Below are 18,112 nucleotides of genomic sequence, written 5' to 3'. Positions count from 1 at the left end.
TGCACTGCACATGAGCTCCCTTCCAAAAAAAAGAAAGAAAAGAAAATCCGGCGCACTTTTAACAAGTGATTGTGATCGTACAGGCCCAAAGACACTTTATGGAGAAGACAGTTAAGACTGTGGCTGAGCTGCAGGCCGCTGACTGAAGAGGCCAACCGTTCACATGTAGGCCTGCTGCTGCTGCTGCTGCTGCCGCCACTATCTATCACACTTGTACAACTATTTAAAAAAACGCTTTAGTTTGGACGTGGCTGAATGAAAATCTGACAGAATCTGGGCCTTCAATGTGTTATAACTAAAAAAAATATTTAATCATTTAAACAGATTCGTCTTGATGCTTTTGTAGCCTTTAAAAAAAAAAATAGCCTATGTCGGACATGTAGTCTCAAAAATGACATCATTTATCCCCTCTGTCACGTAGCCTAATTATGGTTCAGCCGATTTTAAATACAAATAAAATACTTGAGGCCTAAGCTAATTATTTGTCATGTAATTGTTTTTTTTTTGTATTTTATTGTGCTCTGTAAACAGTTTAAAAACTATGGAAAGTCGCATATTTTGTGTTTTTTTTAATGAACTTACAGAAACGACAGATATCCTATTCAATGTTATAAATATAAAGAGAGCCATGTTGTGCAAAATATAAAGACTGCCATCTTTGATCAATGTGTTTAGGCATTCATTGACATCACTTAAAATAAGGGTCACATGTAACCTAGCTGCTTGTTGAAAATCTCAGACAGATATTCTAGTTTAGAAATGCAAAATGGAACAAATGGAAAACTTTAAAATAGATCTGTATGTCGTTCTATTGACTAAATAAGTGGGCTTTACCTTTACCTGTTTTCAATCAATTGGTCCAACATTTAAAATTTTACGTTTTTTATTCCAGAGTCCAAAAACAACATTTATATAATTCAAAAATGCTTCAAGCTTATTTCTCTCATTGAAATATTTAGCTGCGTGCCTCTTTAAGGAACAACTGTGAGTCCAGAAGCTTTTTATTTGTCTTTTTGTAAAGTGATAAAGTTGAACCAATACAGACTAAATTGTTGGCAGGTGGGATCCATTTTGACAGTGGTCATCATTTAATTGCATGACGTCTGCAGTTGCGCACTTCCGTCAAGTGCTCTGTTTCCCGTAAAAGGTCAAAACGCTACTTTGGTAATGTATTCATGACTATAGACCATCTCTCTTGAAGGCGTGTCTGCATGTTGAAATTCCATCTGAATACCCGGGGCTATTTGGATATTTGTAGTGAATAAATATGATGTTTATATACGCCAGCCAGCAGTCATGCACCTGCTCTGTCCAAACCCACTGCTTTATTCATGACAGAATAAACAGAGGTGCATGTGAACTGAACGAAACAGAGACGTTTGTATAGTTTGACTGAGGATGTGATTGTGAACTATAAGGCTGCAGTCCAGTAGTTTGGAGTGGCGATACAAATCTCTAAATAAGACCAGACACGTGACAGTTAACGGCTGTGGAAGCTTCTCCTGTTATTCCCATCACAGGCATGACATATAGGCCTATAGGTCTGTCCCATAATTTGCTATGAGAATTAAATCAACATGGGTACCCACCTAGGCTCCGTTTAACCTCCTTTCAAATACTATAAAAATGTAAAATAAGCCTACATAGATATGCTACAGATTTGGTTTGAATTGTTGTTGACCAGTTGAAGGTCATATTTTACAAAATGACCACATGAGTTTACGCATGCCTCCCTGCATTGAGGCTGAATATTAAGTTTGCAAAACGACGTTCACAGCCATCACAAAATATGTGGGTTTATCATATAAGCTAGCACCGCGGCTGCCTCCCCCACCGCCGCCGCCGCCGCTCCCTAACCTCCGCTCCCTCTCCCGCCCTCTCTCTCGGTCCCGAGCTGCCCCTACACTTTTTGCCGGAGAGAGCTACTAATCCCCTGCGTCCATGGTTTACTCTGAGCCCGTATTTAATTCCTCTAAACCCCCAGCTGCCGCCCTGGTTACTCACTGAACACGACAGACTGTGAACCGCTCTGGTTATTAATAATTCACCAGCCCTCCGTTTCTCGGCCGCATGCAGGACCCCGCACGGCACGTCCTCACTGCGCCGGTGCCTCCGTCCAGCCACGCTGTCTTTTCACTTCGAATTGTTTTTCTTACATTTTTTTTTGTGGATTTGCTCGGTGTCTCACACAGGCGTACGCGCATTTCACCTCCTTGTTAACGTATTTAGCCTATAGGCAGTCCCGGCTGGCAGTGCCCACCAAGCCCCGCTATAGTCTCATCAACTCTTATTGTTGCGACATCCGCGCTGCCACATGGTGAGTTTGGTTGTAGACGCTGTTCTCTCCGCGACTTTCTCCGGACACTGAGGAACAGGTGGGGGAGGACCGAGCGAGGAGGAACGTTTTCATATCAGCAAAGCCGGAGCATGCACAAGGGGGGAAAGCGCGCGGCGGCGTCCCATCTGCAGGAGCAACAGCTGATCTGGTGAGCGCGTAAACAGAGAGTGCAAGCTACTTACTGTCGGTGCACAGCCACACTCCTGCTCTGTCACTCGGGCTCACACGGTGACTGTGTCGGTGTCGCAGAGCGCGGCGACTCGGTGGACATTACGGTACCGGGACAAACTGGACAGAGAACACGCAAGCACAGCCTTGAAGCCGACCATTTTCATGGGAATTTCACGAGTTGAAACCGAAACATAAACACCTTGCATGAAGAAGTCGGGAAGCAGACGACTTGGATTACACAGCTCTGTCCTCCTTTGCCTTGACTGAGAGGAGTTGACTACCAATTACAAAAAAAAATGTTTACCGGGCAACAGGCCGTGTATTAGGGCTCTTTTGCTTCCGGTATAAGGCCCAGACGAACAAGAAACCGAGTTTTCTCTCTCCCACACACTTTTTTTTTTTGGAAGCCGAACTTTTGAGAGTGGAAAATGGGTCTTTGAGAGTGTTGGCACATTTCCCTACACCACAATGGTACGTGCTATGTAAACCAATATAATTTGCTCATTTATGCAGTCAGCTTTCAGATTCATTTTAGTTGTTCATAGATTTAATGATACACAGAAATTATTTTAAAGTTGTGTGTGTGTGTGTGTGTGTGTGTTACTGTTTACTTGTGTAGCTAATGGGTAACAGTCAACAGTCACCAAAGAGTGTGCCAAGTCCTTCCACCTACCTGTATATGTTTTCTGTCACAGTCAGACTTATTATGGAATAGTTTTTTTTTTCAAATTAGGAGAGTTTGTCCTGCTGAAATGTTGCATGTATATTTAAAATGAGGTTGCTGTTAGGAAAAAAACATAATACGCCTTATTTTAATAGTTACACAACACGTTGCCAAAATGGGTTTCCATCCTTCTGGCCAAATCAGTGTCCAGCCCTCTCAGTTCAGCGCCCGATGCCCACAGCCTTCTGCCGTTTTCTCCACAAGGAGAACATGACTCCCCTCATTGCGGTGGTCTCTGAGGTGGGCCTGCCTGTGGACTATTTATAGCCACATATATGATACGCGCTATCGCATATCATACAAGCAGCTAATCAAGAGGCGTCATACACTTTATTATAAAGGTTACATGGTGAAATGTGAAAAGCCCCCAGAGCCTGAATCCCACCTAAAGGCAAAGTTAAACAGAGTTTGGAAACTTGGCTATAAGAGGATGGAACTTATTCTTTGCGCCAACATTCAATTATGTGCCTATTTGATTTGTGCGTAATTGCGCACAGCGGTTTAGACCAATTCCTTCATTACGCAGGTGATTTATTTGTGCAATTCAGAACAAATCCTGTGACATCACGAAGCAAATGATTGCTCTGGGAATCTGCTCGCGTTTAGCTTTCTCTTATTCAAAAACATTTGAGATTGTATATGTGGTTTCCTTATAACTTGAATTGGCCAAGTACTTTTTATATATTTTTGTTTCCTATTTGATCCCCATTTTCCCCGGACATCATATTTGTTTAAATGTTGTTAAAATGCTAAATGTATTCCCTGTGAGGTTGTGAAAACATGCATTTGAATGCAGCACTTGTAGGTTTCAAAATGAGTAATAAGTAGTCTGTTTTATACAAAATGATGATATATAGCACATCCTTGACCCATAGATCTTTTTTTTGGCATGAAATGAGTCAAGTCAGGCAATAGTTAGGGGAACCTCCCACATACAACCTTGAAGCTGCTTAGATACCAGAAAGGGATCTTATTTGCACATGAATATGGAAGATTATTAGTATGAATAATTATTTGTTTACAAGCATCCTAGCTGACATGGCAGCTGCCCAAAAAGCGCATCAGTAAAAATGATACAGAATTCAGGACAGGCCTCACGTGGGATTATCTCGACTTGTTATTCGCCTACTTATAGCAGCAACTCACCTCTTTTTATTTATTTTTTATTTTTTACAGGGAAGGCTATATTGTGAAATTGTGCCAAATATTTCAGTTGCATGTTAGTTTAGCCAGGACGCACTGGAGGCATCTGTCAATCAGTCAGGATTGCGTTACCCCCCCCCTTTCCAGAGGCGGATGCTCCATCTATGACACTCAAATAAACACTTAAACTCCACTTCTCTGTAGAGACGACCTTTATCTGCCGCATGACAGGTTATTGATTTTCCCAACTGTGTTAGAAAGCAAAAAGGAAATGTGACCCATCATCATGAAACTGGAATCATGACACATGTTTGGTCCCAAATTATGGTTTAGACTTTCACGATAAGTAATAATAGTCATGTAAAGTGTCCACTGCTCTCTCCTGCTGCTCAGCATATGTGTGATGTACAGTATAGGAGTATAAGAAACAAATACAGTAATCATGAAGTGCTGTGTAAATAGTTGGGGTAATTGTATCCGTGTGTGTGTGTGTGTGTGTGTGTGTGTGTGTGTGTGTGTGGGTGTGTGTGGGGGTGTGTGTGTGTGTCTGTCAGCCACACGATGATCAGAAAAGCGGTTTTCCAGTCTTGTGTGATCTCCCTCTTGGCTGTTGCTGCCAGTGATGTCATCCCTGACTGTATACAGAATATTATGCTATTATGTTTGTCCTGGCCTTGACATTTGGAAAAATAAATAAGGCTTCAAGCTGGCCATGATAGCTTATGTGGCGTGTAAGCATTTGCCGTAGTTTGAAGATGGAAACTCTGATCTACGTTACAACAGCGTAAATATTACAGTAGTGAGCTCAGATGGGTTTGTCAGGTTGATTGGTTGTTAAGTGGTTGTAGCTATTGTAGCGTTGTTTAGCAGAGTGGCTATCGAGGACACATCGTGATATGATTTTGATGTGGCATCTATCTTGCATTAAATTAATCAAAAGAAAAAGTGTCACTTTTGACAATTAAAAGTCGCAGGCCTAAATTGTTTACATGTATCTTTTTTAAAAGCCAAGCAACTGGTAAGGGTAGAAAAAGCAGACTTCAAGGGGCACTCCAGTGATTTAGTTTTGCGCTAGTCTGAATCAACAACAGTTCATTTCCAGGATAATTGGCGCAACATCCGGCCGCTCTCTGTGTGTTGCTGTTCTCAAAATTTTGTTCGCTTCGGGAAACAACAACCAGAACCTTCGAGCTAGCAAGCTACACGCTGAAAATGACAACTTTTGAAGAAAAATTGAATCGTGCAACTAAGCAGGCCTGCTTGGTTCTTTCGGGGAATAATTGTAAAGATTTACAAAGAATATGTTTACGGCATTTACTACTCTCTAACTGGGACGTTTTGGGATCGATTGGTGGGATTGCTGTTATCGACAAAATACACATGGCGGAACACTGGTAAGAGCAAATGAGGTTTAACCATGTATCTAGGTAATTTAAATAGCTCACGTTACTGTATTGTGTGAACAGTTAACTTCATTTAATATTGTATGTGGCGAAAACAAGTTTCTTCCCGAGCTTAGCGCTGACCAAGACGATTGTGATTGGAACAACCCAGAGCGTTTTTTTCTCCTATCCTGGAATGTTTGTGTGGAGGAGCCGGACCTTACTGCGCAGCGCTGTGGAGATAGGCCTGACTATACGAGACTAGTATTGTATTTGCATAAAGTTGGGGGACTTACGAGAGACAGATTGAAATAAGAATGGTCAAAATCGAAGCAGCAGAGGTCGAGATACAATCCCTTTCTTTAACTCTGATGAGCCAAACTTCACCAAAGCTGGATCCTGTAATTCCCACAATGCAACTCAGAAGCATCATTCTTGAAATCTTTCCTGCTTGTTGAATGTCCTCACCTTTCAGACTCCATGGCCCAAGTTTGTAACATGCAGCTTTCTGTCAAATTTTCAAAGTCAAGCCTAATTTAAGATAACCCTGATGACATCACCATGACATCCCCAGGGTGATTTTTCTCAGGCTTTAGAAAGACATTATACCACTGTGTTCACATGCAGAGTAGTACTCTACATGATGAATAAACTGACCTTTATGAGTGTAAGATAGTGTCTAAAATTATTATTATTTTAATCATTATGAGCACAGCTGAAAACAAAGACAACCGCTTAATGATTTACAGGCCAACATAAACATAAAAGGTTATCGGCAGCTTATTACTCATATTGTTTTTATTTGCCAGCATTCCACGTCAGCTCTCTTCAGGGTCACGTTGAAACGTGAGTGAAGTATTTTAGCAATTAAAACCGACTCTCACAGGAACAGAGAGCTGTTTTTCTGAGTGATACCTCTTCTAATGGATCTTCTACTCTTGAAAAGATAAATGGTAATATGAAAGCAATAGTACTGTGATGAACTTGATAGTGGAGAGCACTCTATGCCAGATGAAAGCAGCGGAGGACCTTGTGCAGTCGGTCTTTATGACTTGTTTGAGTAAAAAGAAAAACACTGGAGTGAGTAATCTCACCTGTTCCCAATGCAGTTTTAGAGTTTTCTTTGACTATATGTTGAAAGCGGACATATGAAGTATGAGGATAATTTGACTTCAGACCCCAGATCAGATTAGTTTGCCTTGGAAACAACACTGACAGATTTGTTGAACTTAACGAAACTACAACACTCAGACTTTGGGATGTATATTTTGTGCGGCGTCTTATCAAGCTGAGGCCGATCACATTACACTCCTAACTCTTCCATCTCATTTCTAACCCTGCCTCAATTACTTTTATCAAGACTTTAACCCTCACATTAATTGGTTTCACAAGACACCCCAGACTGCACACCAGCTGTGTAACTGAGTAATTTGAATCTCCTTAATTTGGGAAGGTGTTGGTATCTTCTGCCTTCCGAGTTTAATTCGGAGAAGAAAAAAACCCACAACAACAACAATACATGTATTTTCTCTCTTCACTCTCGTCTTTAGGGCCTTAATGAGGATTTAGAGCCAATAGCATTATTCATTAAACAGAGCTTGCCAGCTATTTATCACTGTAACAATATTAGCATATTTGTTTAAATTTTCAACACTTTTTTTTTTTTTTAGCATTCGTAACCAGGTTTAGCATTTTTAATAATCTGGCATCAAATGCATCGTATCAAATTGAATGCTGAAAAAGAACCAGTGGCAAGCCCCAGAAACATACTAAAAATCCTTTATATACACACACACACACACACACACACACACACACACACACACACACACACACACACACACACACACACACACACACACACACACACGCACGCACGCACACACACGTACACGCACGCACTCTCCTCTAATTACCGCCTCCCCTGCTCCCTGTCTCGTTCCTCACCTCCTGAGATGCAGGTGTAAAATATCACATTTTTCCAGCATTTCTCCCTGAGGTGGATCTGGCTTGGACTCACACAACGTAAATTTCCCCTTTCATATTCCCCCACACATTTTTTTCTACAAACAAGTTCCCCCTCCCAGCCCTCCCTCTCTTTGATGTGCTTGCCACATCTGCACAGGTTTGTTAGCTTGTTACCAGGTGAAGAATGAGGATACAATTAAGAGTGAATAAAGTGGGACTGGGTAGGATGTCAGTTTGTGTTTTGCAGTAGAAGATAAAAGTCTCTGATGCGCTAGAAAGTGTTTGAGCTCGCAGAGTCAACGCTGCGAGTGACTAGGAGGAGGCTGCCGTAGAATGATCAGAAGGTTGTTAATCAGTGATTGGGAGGATACCTGCCTCTCCTGGATTGTTGTGTATCCAGAAACATGGAAACCCAGGTGGTTTCTGTGCTGCTGAGTGCCTGTGTAGGATCAAGAGAATGAGAGAGACAGGGGAAGGTGGGCCATATGTATATGTGCTCTAATATATGCAATGCCTTGAGAACCCCCCCCCCCCCTTTAGATCTGACTTATTGTATATACATCACAGAGCTGCAGAGTGAAGCTGAGGTACTGTAGACATTAAAATTCACTTTGACACTCACGCAATCAGTAGGCCTCTTTGCCTGCCTGTGAGAGTACATTGGTCAATGGACGGGTTTAACAACCTGCAACGCATTCTCATTAATGGGTTCATATGATATCCTACGAAAACGTATGCATAACAATTCGTATGATATACTACGGAATTACGGCGACCGCACACTGTCATGTGACCGGTCGTCACGTGACTGGCCCTATGACAGTTAAGTTAAGCAGCCTATACAGTTAAATTTAGCCGAGAAAAGGTTACTGTGAGCAGGGTCCCTTTAAGTTGTAGCCTACTCCAGGGAAACAAACACCCGTTTCCTGGGTGAAAGTCTTGTGTTTTCCCCTTAACTTCTTCCAGGTCATGAAATCCGCTCCCCTGCTTAAAAGCCCTGTGTTTTAAGACCCACCCATCCGACCTACTCCCTATGCAGATCTTTGCGGTTTTATACTGTCCGTGTGGTGCATACAGTAATAAATATGTGGACTACATATGAAGTCAAGGTCAAGGTAAACTTTATTATCCCACAAGGGGAAATTCATGTGGTCATTCATTACGCGTCCTTGTCACAACATATTCTCTAAACATATAGACACCACAGACAAGCCAATAAGCATGTATAGAGAAGAGAATAACAATACTACAGAAATGACAATGACAGAAATCAACAATAACAATACAAAAAAAATAAACAATACTACAAAAAAGGCAAAGACAGTCCGACGTCTGACATTTACGATACAAAAAGAAAAGGAAAAAAACTATAAAATTATCATCAGGTAGCTAAACATTTTAAAAATAATATAAAAAAAAAATAAAAAATTAAGATCTACCATCCAGTTAAAGTGCCAGTGCGGGATTAAAGTGCCTGCGATGTGCTTGGTCATTATACAGTCTGATCGCTGTAGGCACAAATGATTTATTGTACCTTTCTGTTCTAATTCTCTGTTGTAAAATTCTACCAGTTGACCTATTGCTTCTCATAAATTTATGGTGAAGAGGGTGAGTAGGGTCATTAAGGATTTGGTCAGTCTTTTTTAAGATAAGCTCATTGTACAACTGAGCTGCCGACACCTGGTCAATGCCGATGATCCTACTGGCCATCTTGATCAATCGCTGCAATCTCTTTTGGTCCATAACATGCATGTTACCAAACACACAGATAAGGCCAAAAGACAGAACACTCTGGAGGATACTTTTATAAAACATTACAAGGATGTGTCTGTTTAATCTAAAAGTGTTTAGTTTCCTAAGGAAAAACATCCGCTGGTGCATTTTCTTAGTTTTATTCAGTGCACATACATTAAAAGTTAATTTAGAGTCAATTTCAACTCCCAAATATTTGTAGGTTGAGACTCTCTACTAGTTGACCATTGATCTTAGAGAGGGGGGCTGTAATTCTATTTTTGCTAAAATCTATGACCATCTCTTTTGTTTTCTTCACATTTATTTCAAGGAAATTATCAGAACACCACTGAGTAAAACCCTGTAATTCCCTCTGGAATTCATTCACAGAAGAAATGTCAGATTTTAAAAAACCAACCAGTGCTGTGTCGTCAGCATATGAATTACAGTGCAGTACTTTTCATAGCTTTTTTAAATTTTATTTATTTTTTACGAATGGTGGAGAACAGCCTGCAACCTGCAGTGCTTAGAACAGTTAACATATTGGAAAATCCCCTCTTTTACATTTTTCCCCGAGATTCAGCTTAACCTAGCAAAGCATAAAGAATGGATACGGAGGATCAAAACGCTCAATCCACAGAGAAATGCATGCAGCCCGTATTCAGAAACTGTGCCTTTAAACGAGCCGTCAGGACTTCTGTATGGTTGTGATGTCACAACTATAATATATCTAGGTAGAAAGTGGCACTACAGTGCCGTTACATTCATTCCCCGGCTGCAATGACGGTGCAGAGAGAGTACACATGCAGAAGACCCGGAAACGCTGACCAATCAGAGCAGGCTGGGCTTTTTCAGGAGGGGGGCTTATAGAGACAGGTGCTAAAACAGAGCGTTTCAAACAGAGGAAGAATATTCAGACAGACAGCCTGAGAAAAATGTGTTTTTTGAACATGAAACCATGTAAACATATTCAAGTAGAAAGCCAAAATACAAGTATAAAGCTGAAAACGAGCATAATATGTCCTCTTTAAATTACCTTTGAACCCGTGGCTGAATAACAGGTGAAAAAACATCGTTCTGAATACCCCCCTCCCAAAGGTTTGTGTTGGGAACACTATGTGACTGGATCACAGAGTAACATACACAGTTCTGAGTTCGCTAATGGGGCTAGTTTGTACTTGCACACATGAGATTTATATCTTCTCAGCACACTCGCGGTAAGAAAGCGCCATGGCAAATTTCCCAAATCACTGAACAATCTCTTTAATACATCACACCCACATGACATGAAGACATGAACTGTGACATTGACCAAGAAAACAAATGTTCTTTGGCCTGTGCTCTGAAATTTCCTCATCCTCTTTTCCACTTTGTTTGCAGTCATAAAGACATTGTCTGCGCTCTCCATTGATACAATCTGACAACCATTTCAGTGTTGTATTACACTCCGTCTCGGTCACCTAAAAAGTCAACATCCCAGACATCAAATGACTCCTAGAGCTTTTTAAGTGTTAATTACAACGAGGCTCTGCGCCTTTTTTTCTTGCTCTAGGCTGGCCATATGGATTGGGCATATGCTGAAAATATATATATATATAGAAAAACACACACATATATATATATATATATATATATATATATATATATATATATATATATATATAATTGATACCATGCTCTATAAAAACTCACGTGTGTGTGTGTGTGTGTGGGGCAGTGCTGTAGGGAGTTACATCAAACAATCCATCTCAAACAAATGAGAGAAAGATATGGACAGAGATATGCTTCATTCCTTTTAACAGACCCACGTTTTTATTATTGTATCAGCTTGAACTCCATTTTCTGTGCAGCGCAAAATCATTTTTCAACTTTAAATGACTCAAACCTGTCAGAAAAGAGGCAACTAGAACTACCAGCGTGCCTTGTTCTGTGCTACTCTGTGATTATCAACAGAGTAAAATATATCCTTCAGCTGGACTGGGCAGTTTAAGAGCTTAACAGAAAGCCCAGGAAGCTTGACAGGGGCACCATTTAGTGGGACAAATGGTTTCAAATGTTTTTCCTCCGGTGTTTCCCCACATATTAATGATGACAGGCCAGAGGTTGGATGCTGAGGCTGAACGCCATGACGAGTGTTTTCTTAGTCACTTGGATGACTTGAATGCATACATTTTTTTTTTTAAGCCGAGTGAACGCTTCACATGGCCCTCGCTGAATTTATTGCAAGGAAGAGAGGCAACGCTAAACAAACTAATGTTAATCTTATGTTAATCAATCCGTCTGCTTGACCTTTCGCCGCAGAGATGGAGTGAAATCACACACACAGATGCCTTTCCTGTGTTACAATAAAAGGGAAAGGGAAAAGGCTCGGGCTGTAACCTCTCATTCTGAAGGATATGAATAGCCTGTGTCTCCAGCCGCAGCTTGGTTAGCCCAAGTCTGGGACTTATTATAGTGCTGTGTTTTTATGCATGTGCCTGCACATGTATTTCTCCAACCAAGTGCAATCCCGTGTCACCGTGTGTGTATTGGTGTGCATATGTAAATGCTTAAGTAGCCTAATGTCTGTTTGAAATCCCCTGAAAGATTGTTTACCTCACATGCCAGTTTAAATAGTATAACTTTACATTTTGTAGCTGGCTACGAGCAATGTTTCTTCCTGTTTTGGGTCCGTGTTTGTTTCTGCTTAAGGTATGTTAAGAGACGAGAACTTAAAGTTCTGGAAAATAGGATTATTTCTTCTCCTCTCTCCAGCAACTTAAACTTAAAACTCCTGGTCTTAAACTTCATTCCCCTAACTCAGAGTTATTTTCATTAACATAGCAATTTTTAGCCCCCGCCTAACAGGTTTAGTTGATATCCAAAACAGACATTCAAATTTAGCCTGTCGAAAAAAACAATTTGTTTTGGACCAGTTTGGACTAAAAAGTATCCTCAGTCTGTGGTTCCCTCCCATCCATGTTGCCTGGCCTGGCTGCCTCAACTGACAGCAGAACTGCAATGGATGCTCATTCAGAGCCCAAGTCTCTGCTGGCACGTCCCACGGCATACAAATGAACTGCACTGAATAGAAACAAACACTTAGAATAAATACTTTAGCTGCATCTCTCAGGGAATGCAATGCAGGGCCAGTAGTGTGGCCAAGGGCTTGTGTTTGCATATGTATATGCTAGCAGACGCATGGCCTCCGTATGTGCGAGTCTGTGCCGAACGTGTGTCGTACGTGTGACTGTGTGTATGTATGTGTGAATGATTTGTGCTGAATCAGTGCGTGCAGACAGAAAAGTGACCATGCAGGTGAAATAGCAGGGACAGGAAATGCCATTGTGTTGGAGTATTGTGTGCGGGTACGGCAGCTAAACACTTTGCTCCCCATTCAAGTGGTGGTGACTGGCAGGGCCGGGCCTCAGGCCTGCACAGCATATGGGTTCAGGCAGGCAGCACACACCGTGAACTCTGTGTGTGTGTGTGTGTGTGTGTGTGTGTGTGTGTGTGTGTGTGTGTGTGTGTGTGTGTGTGTGTGTGTGTGTGTGTGTGTGTGTGTGTGTGTGTGGAATGTAAAGATGAAAGTGTCTCAAGCAGTTATCTGGTGGTGGGACTTGAGGATGAATAATAAATAGGTCATTATCAGAAGCAGCAGGATAAACCTGCGTTTACAGCTTTGTACCCAGCTTTCCTGTGTTTTGAAATTCCCTGAACATAAAGACAGTGTCAACTAATGAATAAATGACTGTTGTGTTACATTTCAGGCAACCGAAACCTTTCTGTTGAACGAAGAACCCTCCAGAGGTCCTGGGATGCCTGAATGCTTTGTAGTATCAGATTCATACAGGGTATGCATCTCTTATTATTTTTATTTTTTAATTTTTAATTTTTTTTTCATGTGTTGTGTTAAATGTGTTATTTGAGTCATTACTCATTACTATGACTGACAGTGTGTTTTCATGCTCTTGGTAATTGCACCACAATCATAATGTCATTCACAGCTCCCTCTACTCAGCTGCAAACCATTACAATCATTATTTCCACACGCACATTTAAGAAAAAAAAAAGGGGCCTTTGCAACTTCAACCGAAGCGCCCTCGCCTCATGGGAGTGAAAATTATGACGATAATGTGCAGTGTGCCTCGTCGTATGAAAAGTGAAAAAAAGGAATACAAAGTTAAAGAAAGTGAGCAGCTTTTCTTAAAAAGAAAAGACGAATCCTCGCAGCGGGCACAGTGGATTTACGCCGATTGACGTAGAGATATAGAATGGTAATAAAAACAAAGGAGTGGAGTATGGGGAGGGTGAGAGGACAGAGTGTGTGTGTGTGTGTGTGTGTGTGTGTGTGTGTGGGGGGGGGGGGGGATTGGATGACAAAAAAAAAATTTGATTGTTAATGAGATGAGAGCCAGTTTTTCTAGGCTACAGTGTGTTTCCCAGAGTTAAGACTTACGCCAAGTCTCACACAGAATCTGGGTTGCTACAGTGTATCGTGTGTCTCGGGGTACAGAAATGAACCATTATGACTGTAATTGAGTAGCACGGCTGCTAGAGGAGAGAGTTTTGGAGAGGGGGAGGAGCGTCGCTGGGGCTGTATTGGATTCCAGGGGCAACGAGTTCAAGAACATCCACAGGAGGGTGTCCACCTCCAACTTCTCACCAGGAGGTCTGCTGTTGGGGGCTTAGTTTTCTATATCACGGCTCTCCTTCTTTCTCTCTTTATTTCTGCGTATGTGCTCTTGGCTTACATGTCAGGGTTCCTGAGGAAGAAAGTGCAATCGCTTTCAAAAAAAGGATATTAAAACTGAACGCAGATATGAATTTGACACCCTGTACTGGAAGTGGTAAAGAGAAAGATGTTGCAGTGCCTTTGTTCAGTTCTTTAAGCCCCGACCTGTTTGGATTGTGAAGCCTTACAATGAAGAGATGTCTGCTTGTGTGTAGTTGTAGTGTGGATGTGTGTTATGAGCAGATTGTCAGATTGTTTTAATGTGAAAGGTGTTGAGAGGCCAGTAAGCATTCAGTATTACAACAAGAAAAAAAATCTCCATTTTATCAAGCCATTTCTGTATTTAATTCAATTCTAAAAACCTCAGTGGCAAAATCTGCAGGTACGGTGAGATTTTCAGTGTTTCCGATAGAAATCAACCTGTTTTAAGAACTTGCTAGAAATGAGCGTCTGTGTCTCGAAACAAGGCAGGTTACTGCTTTCGAACGAAGAAAAATGAGGTGATAGGGATTTTAGAAAAAGTCTTGAAATGGAAAGAAAACAAAGAATTCTGCACACTGACCTGTATCACTTTACACTCCCTTTGTTGACGATGTTCTGGTCCTCAGGCCTTCATCAGAAAATGTTAACACAGTATAGGCAAACAGCACATACATACTGTATACAGGCTATAGGAGCTCCACCGAGAAAATCAGAGGACGCCAGCAACACTTCATGGTATGCATACAAATTAGGGCCAATGAGCTCTTCAGATATAAAAATGAATACTGAGCTCTTCCGTTTGCAAACAGACAATAAAATTACAAACATTATAGAAAGTAGAACGATATCACAAAATAAGGACCACGAGGGACATTAGATAATACATTTTTTTATTTTTTTTACAAATTAGTTCAATATTACACAATGTAGCCTATAGTGTTCCAAAGGTAGAAAAAAAGAAAAAGACACTAAAGTCAATTTAGAAATGGAAGAGCTAACCTAATAATTGCAAAATCATTCATACCAACGAGGGATAATACAATAAATTGCAAGCAGAAAATACTTGATTTAAACTGGAAAACAGTAATGTGTTCTTGTGGGGTTTTTTTTACTTTAAAGAGTTAAGTTTCATATGACAAAAATGACTTGGTAAAAAGGAGCCTTTTGCAGTGACCCAGTGACCCCTCTGATTTATCTTGTCTCACCCCACCCGTTTGGGAGCCACTTCTTTAAAGCTTTAGTGCGTAACTTTTTGATATTAATGAACATCCGTTACATTCAAGCCATTGCCAAATGAGTTGCTACAAAGCTAATTAAGACTATCAGCTCCACACAACTCTCTCTGTATTTCTCAGTATGACTATGTTCAGAAACTGGGGTCGTCCGGCGGCTTTCGTATGCAGAAACTCGAGTGAAGATAATTACCTCTTCTGAAGAGTCCATCATGTTTTTTTAATCCTCCGTGTCCTCCTTGACTACGTAGCAACTGTGGAGGAGGGGTGGGGGTGAAGCGTGATCACGGAAGGCTTGTATGATGTGGATGCACCGACAGAATTGTTGTCATTACTTAAAATTCCTCATGGGGGAGACAGAAACTAGCTTTAAAAGTCCCATATTGTAAAAAAGGTTGAGGTGCTATATTTATACTGTGAAAGTATCACAACCCTCAATCCACAGAGAGATGCACACAGCCCATATTCAGAAGCTGTGCCTTTAAACTAACCGTCAGTACTTCCATACGGTTGTGATGTGACTATACTATATATTGGTAGAAAGTGCTGTTACAGTGCCGTTACAGTCATTCCCCGACTGCAATGACGTTGCAGAGACTCTGATAGCACAGATGCAGAAGACCTCGAAATGCTGACCAATCAGAGCAGACTGGGCTTTTTCAGGAGCAGGGCTTTTTAAAGAGACATGCGCTAAAACGGAGCGTTTCAAACAGAGCTATATTCATACAGCTATATTCAGACAGACAGTATGATAAAAATAATGTTTTTTTTTATATTAAAGCACGTAAACATGTTCAGGTAGAAACCCAAAATACAAGTATGAACCTGAAAATGAGCATGATATGGAACCTTTAAGCAAAGTTTCCATATCTGCACGTGCAATGCATGTTAACTGTGGGCCACTAGAGCTGACATCTGCTCAGCCAAACAGCACAACCACACTTTTAGCTTATCTCCCATGTGCTGCGTCCGGTTTCCTTAGACAGACAGCCAGGTGTGGTATCATAGTGGGATCATTTCAGGAAATGTGTGCTTACTGTCATCCTTAAACAACCGGTTCTGCAGACCTAAAGCTTCCCTGAAGTAGTCAACAGTAAAAAATGACACATCAATTTCTCTGATCATTTATTAGCGAAAGCCTCCGTTTTTTCAATGCAACTGTACAACAGCTCCGAGCTGATGGGTGAAGTCATTACAGCGCTGGCCACTGTGCAGCAGTGGTAAATATGTATATTCCAAGTGTGTGAAAAAGCAGAGCCGCAGCAGACCCACCAACCATAGCATATGGCTCTACCATGTGTTACTTAATGAGAGATTTACTCACACAGACCACTAAATGTGTGGCTCATTTAGGGAGCCACGGCAGAGGAGTGTTTGCGTGTGTTGCATGCAAGTCGACTCTATAAAGGAGGGGGGTTTGATCCCCGCCTAACCGCTCGCTGTAACCTTTTGCACTCGCGGTACTTTTAATGACTCCGCTGCAAAATAGAGCTGAAAACAAAGAATATCCCTTAAATGTAGAAGGCAATGGTTATGAAGTCAATACACCTGCCCAAAGAGAGACCAAAAGGGTGTGTTTGAAAGAGGTAAAAATATGAAAGACAACCCACTCCCCAAAAGAGGTAAAACTAACCTTTTAGGGGGCTCAAAACTCGTACGGAAAACAAGAACTGTGTCTTCTTTGCTACATCGGGGGGTTAAAGAACACAACAGGAAGTGAAAAATAAAGAAAGATTTATGTAGATTTGAACTTTCGAGCTTCTGGCTTTAACAAGGTCTCATCCTTTAACAGATTTGTTGTTGAGATGTACGTGATTCCTAAAAGAAAACATCCAGAAACACGTGTGATGTTTTAAATGTGCAGAAAGTTTCGAACAATACAGGAGAATAATAATTTCCTTTACATAAATAAAGACATTTGCACCATAAATTGTTGCATTAAAAATGCAGCAGAATGCAGGACATGAAGTGTTTGACGCCCCAAATTCTATGGACGATATTCACAGAGAGGAATGCTTGTATTCTAATCTTGTGTGGCAGCACGTCCTCCAAACCATACAATGATATAGGTTGTTTGTTCCTACCCTCTAATACGACCTACATGAGCGTTTCATAAATAAGGAAATACAACCTCATTTCGAAACCAGAGAATGTTAACGGTAGCAAGTGGAAACACGTCATTAACGTTGTGAAATGCTTGCAGTTTGGTTATGTTTAGGCACCAAAACTGCTTAAAGTAGCTACGAGAAAGCTGTCAGTGCCGCTACGCGTGTGTTGCTTCTCCCAATGTCTTTTAAAATTTCTATCATGAAATAGCCAGTAAAATAAAGGCTTTTTAAGTAATTTTGAAGAAGAGTGCCTTGGATTTTTTCTTTTTCTCTACATTCAATTGAATTCCCGACCCCAAAGAGCACCTTCAAGCATTTGATTGAACTTCCTGAGCACCCTGGACTTTTTTGTCTTTCCTAGCTACGAGAAACTTTTAAATGTTTCAGAAACTTTTTGCAGTAATTTTCCATCTGACCTGTAACTGAGACTAACAGTGAACATATCGCTATTTTTATTTAGTTTTTATGAATGCCTTTCCCCGGGTCCGATTTGTTGGAGGCTAAGTGTTATGGTATGCAACGCTTGAAATGCAACGATGCATCAGTGACATATTCTCTTATTGTAAATGAATGATTGTCTGTCTGAGCAAAACATTCATCACAACTATATATATGACCT

At 41.0% G+C, this 18,112-nt stretch overlaps 1 protein-coding gene across 5 annotated transcripts in view; it reads left to right on the top strand.

The window, feature by feature from the left end:
• Nucleotides 1-1,931: 1,931 nt before the first annotated feature.
• nfixb (nuclear factor I/Xb) overlaps nt 1,932-18,112 on the top strand; it is a 171,751-nt gene continuing 155,570 nt past the window's right edge. Inside the window, exons 1-2 of one of the 5 annotated variants that reach the window (XM_031318695.2) lie at nt 1,932-2,980; nt 13,207-13,290. In XM_031318695.2, the coding sequence (XP_031174555.1) occupies nt 2,978-2,980; nt 13,207-13,290 (87 nt within the window). In that variant the 5' untranslated portion in view covers nt 1,932-2,977. The remainder of the gene's footprint in view (nt 2,981-13,206; nt 13,291-18,112) is intronic. The other 4 variants (XM_031318697.2, XM_031318698.2, XM_031318711.2 and 1 more) reach the window with 4 other exon arrangements.

The sequence above is a fragment of the Sander lucioperca genome, chromosome 21, assembly GCF_008315115.2.
Source record: "Sander lucioperca isolate FBNREF2018 chromosome 21, SLUC_FBN_1.2, whole genome shotgun sequence".
NCBI classification, from domain to species: domain Eukaryota; kingdom Metazoa; phylum Chordata; class Actinopteri; order Perciformes; family Percidae; genus Sander; species Sander lucioperca.
Note: the sequence above shows the minus strand (reverse complement) of the source record. Positions and strands in the feature narration are given on the sequence as shown.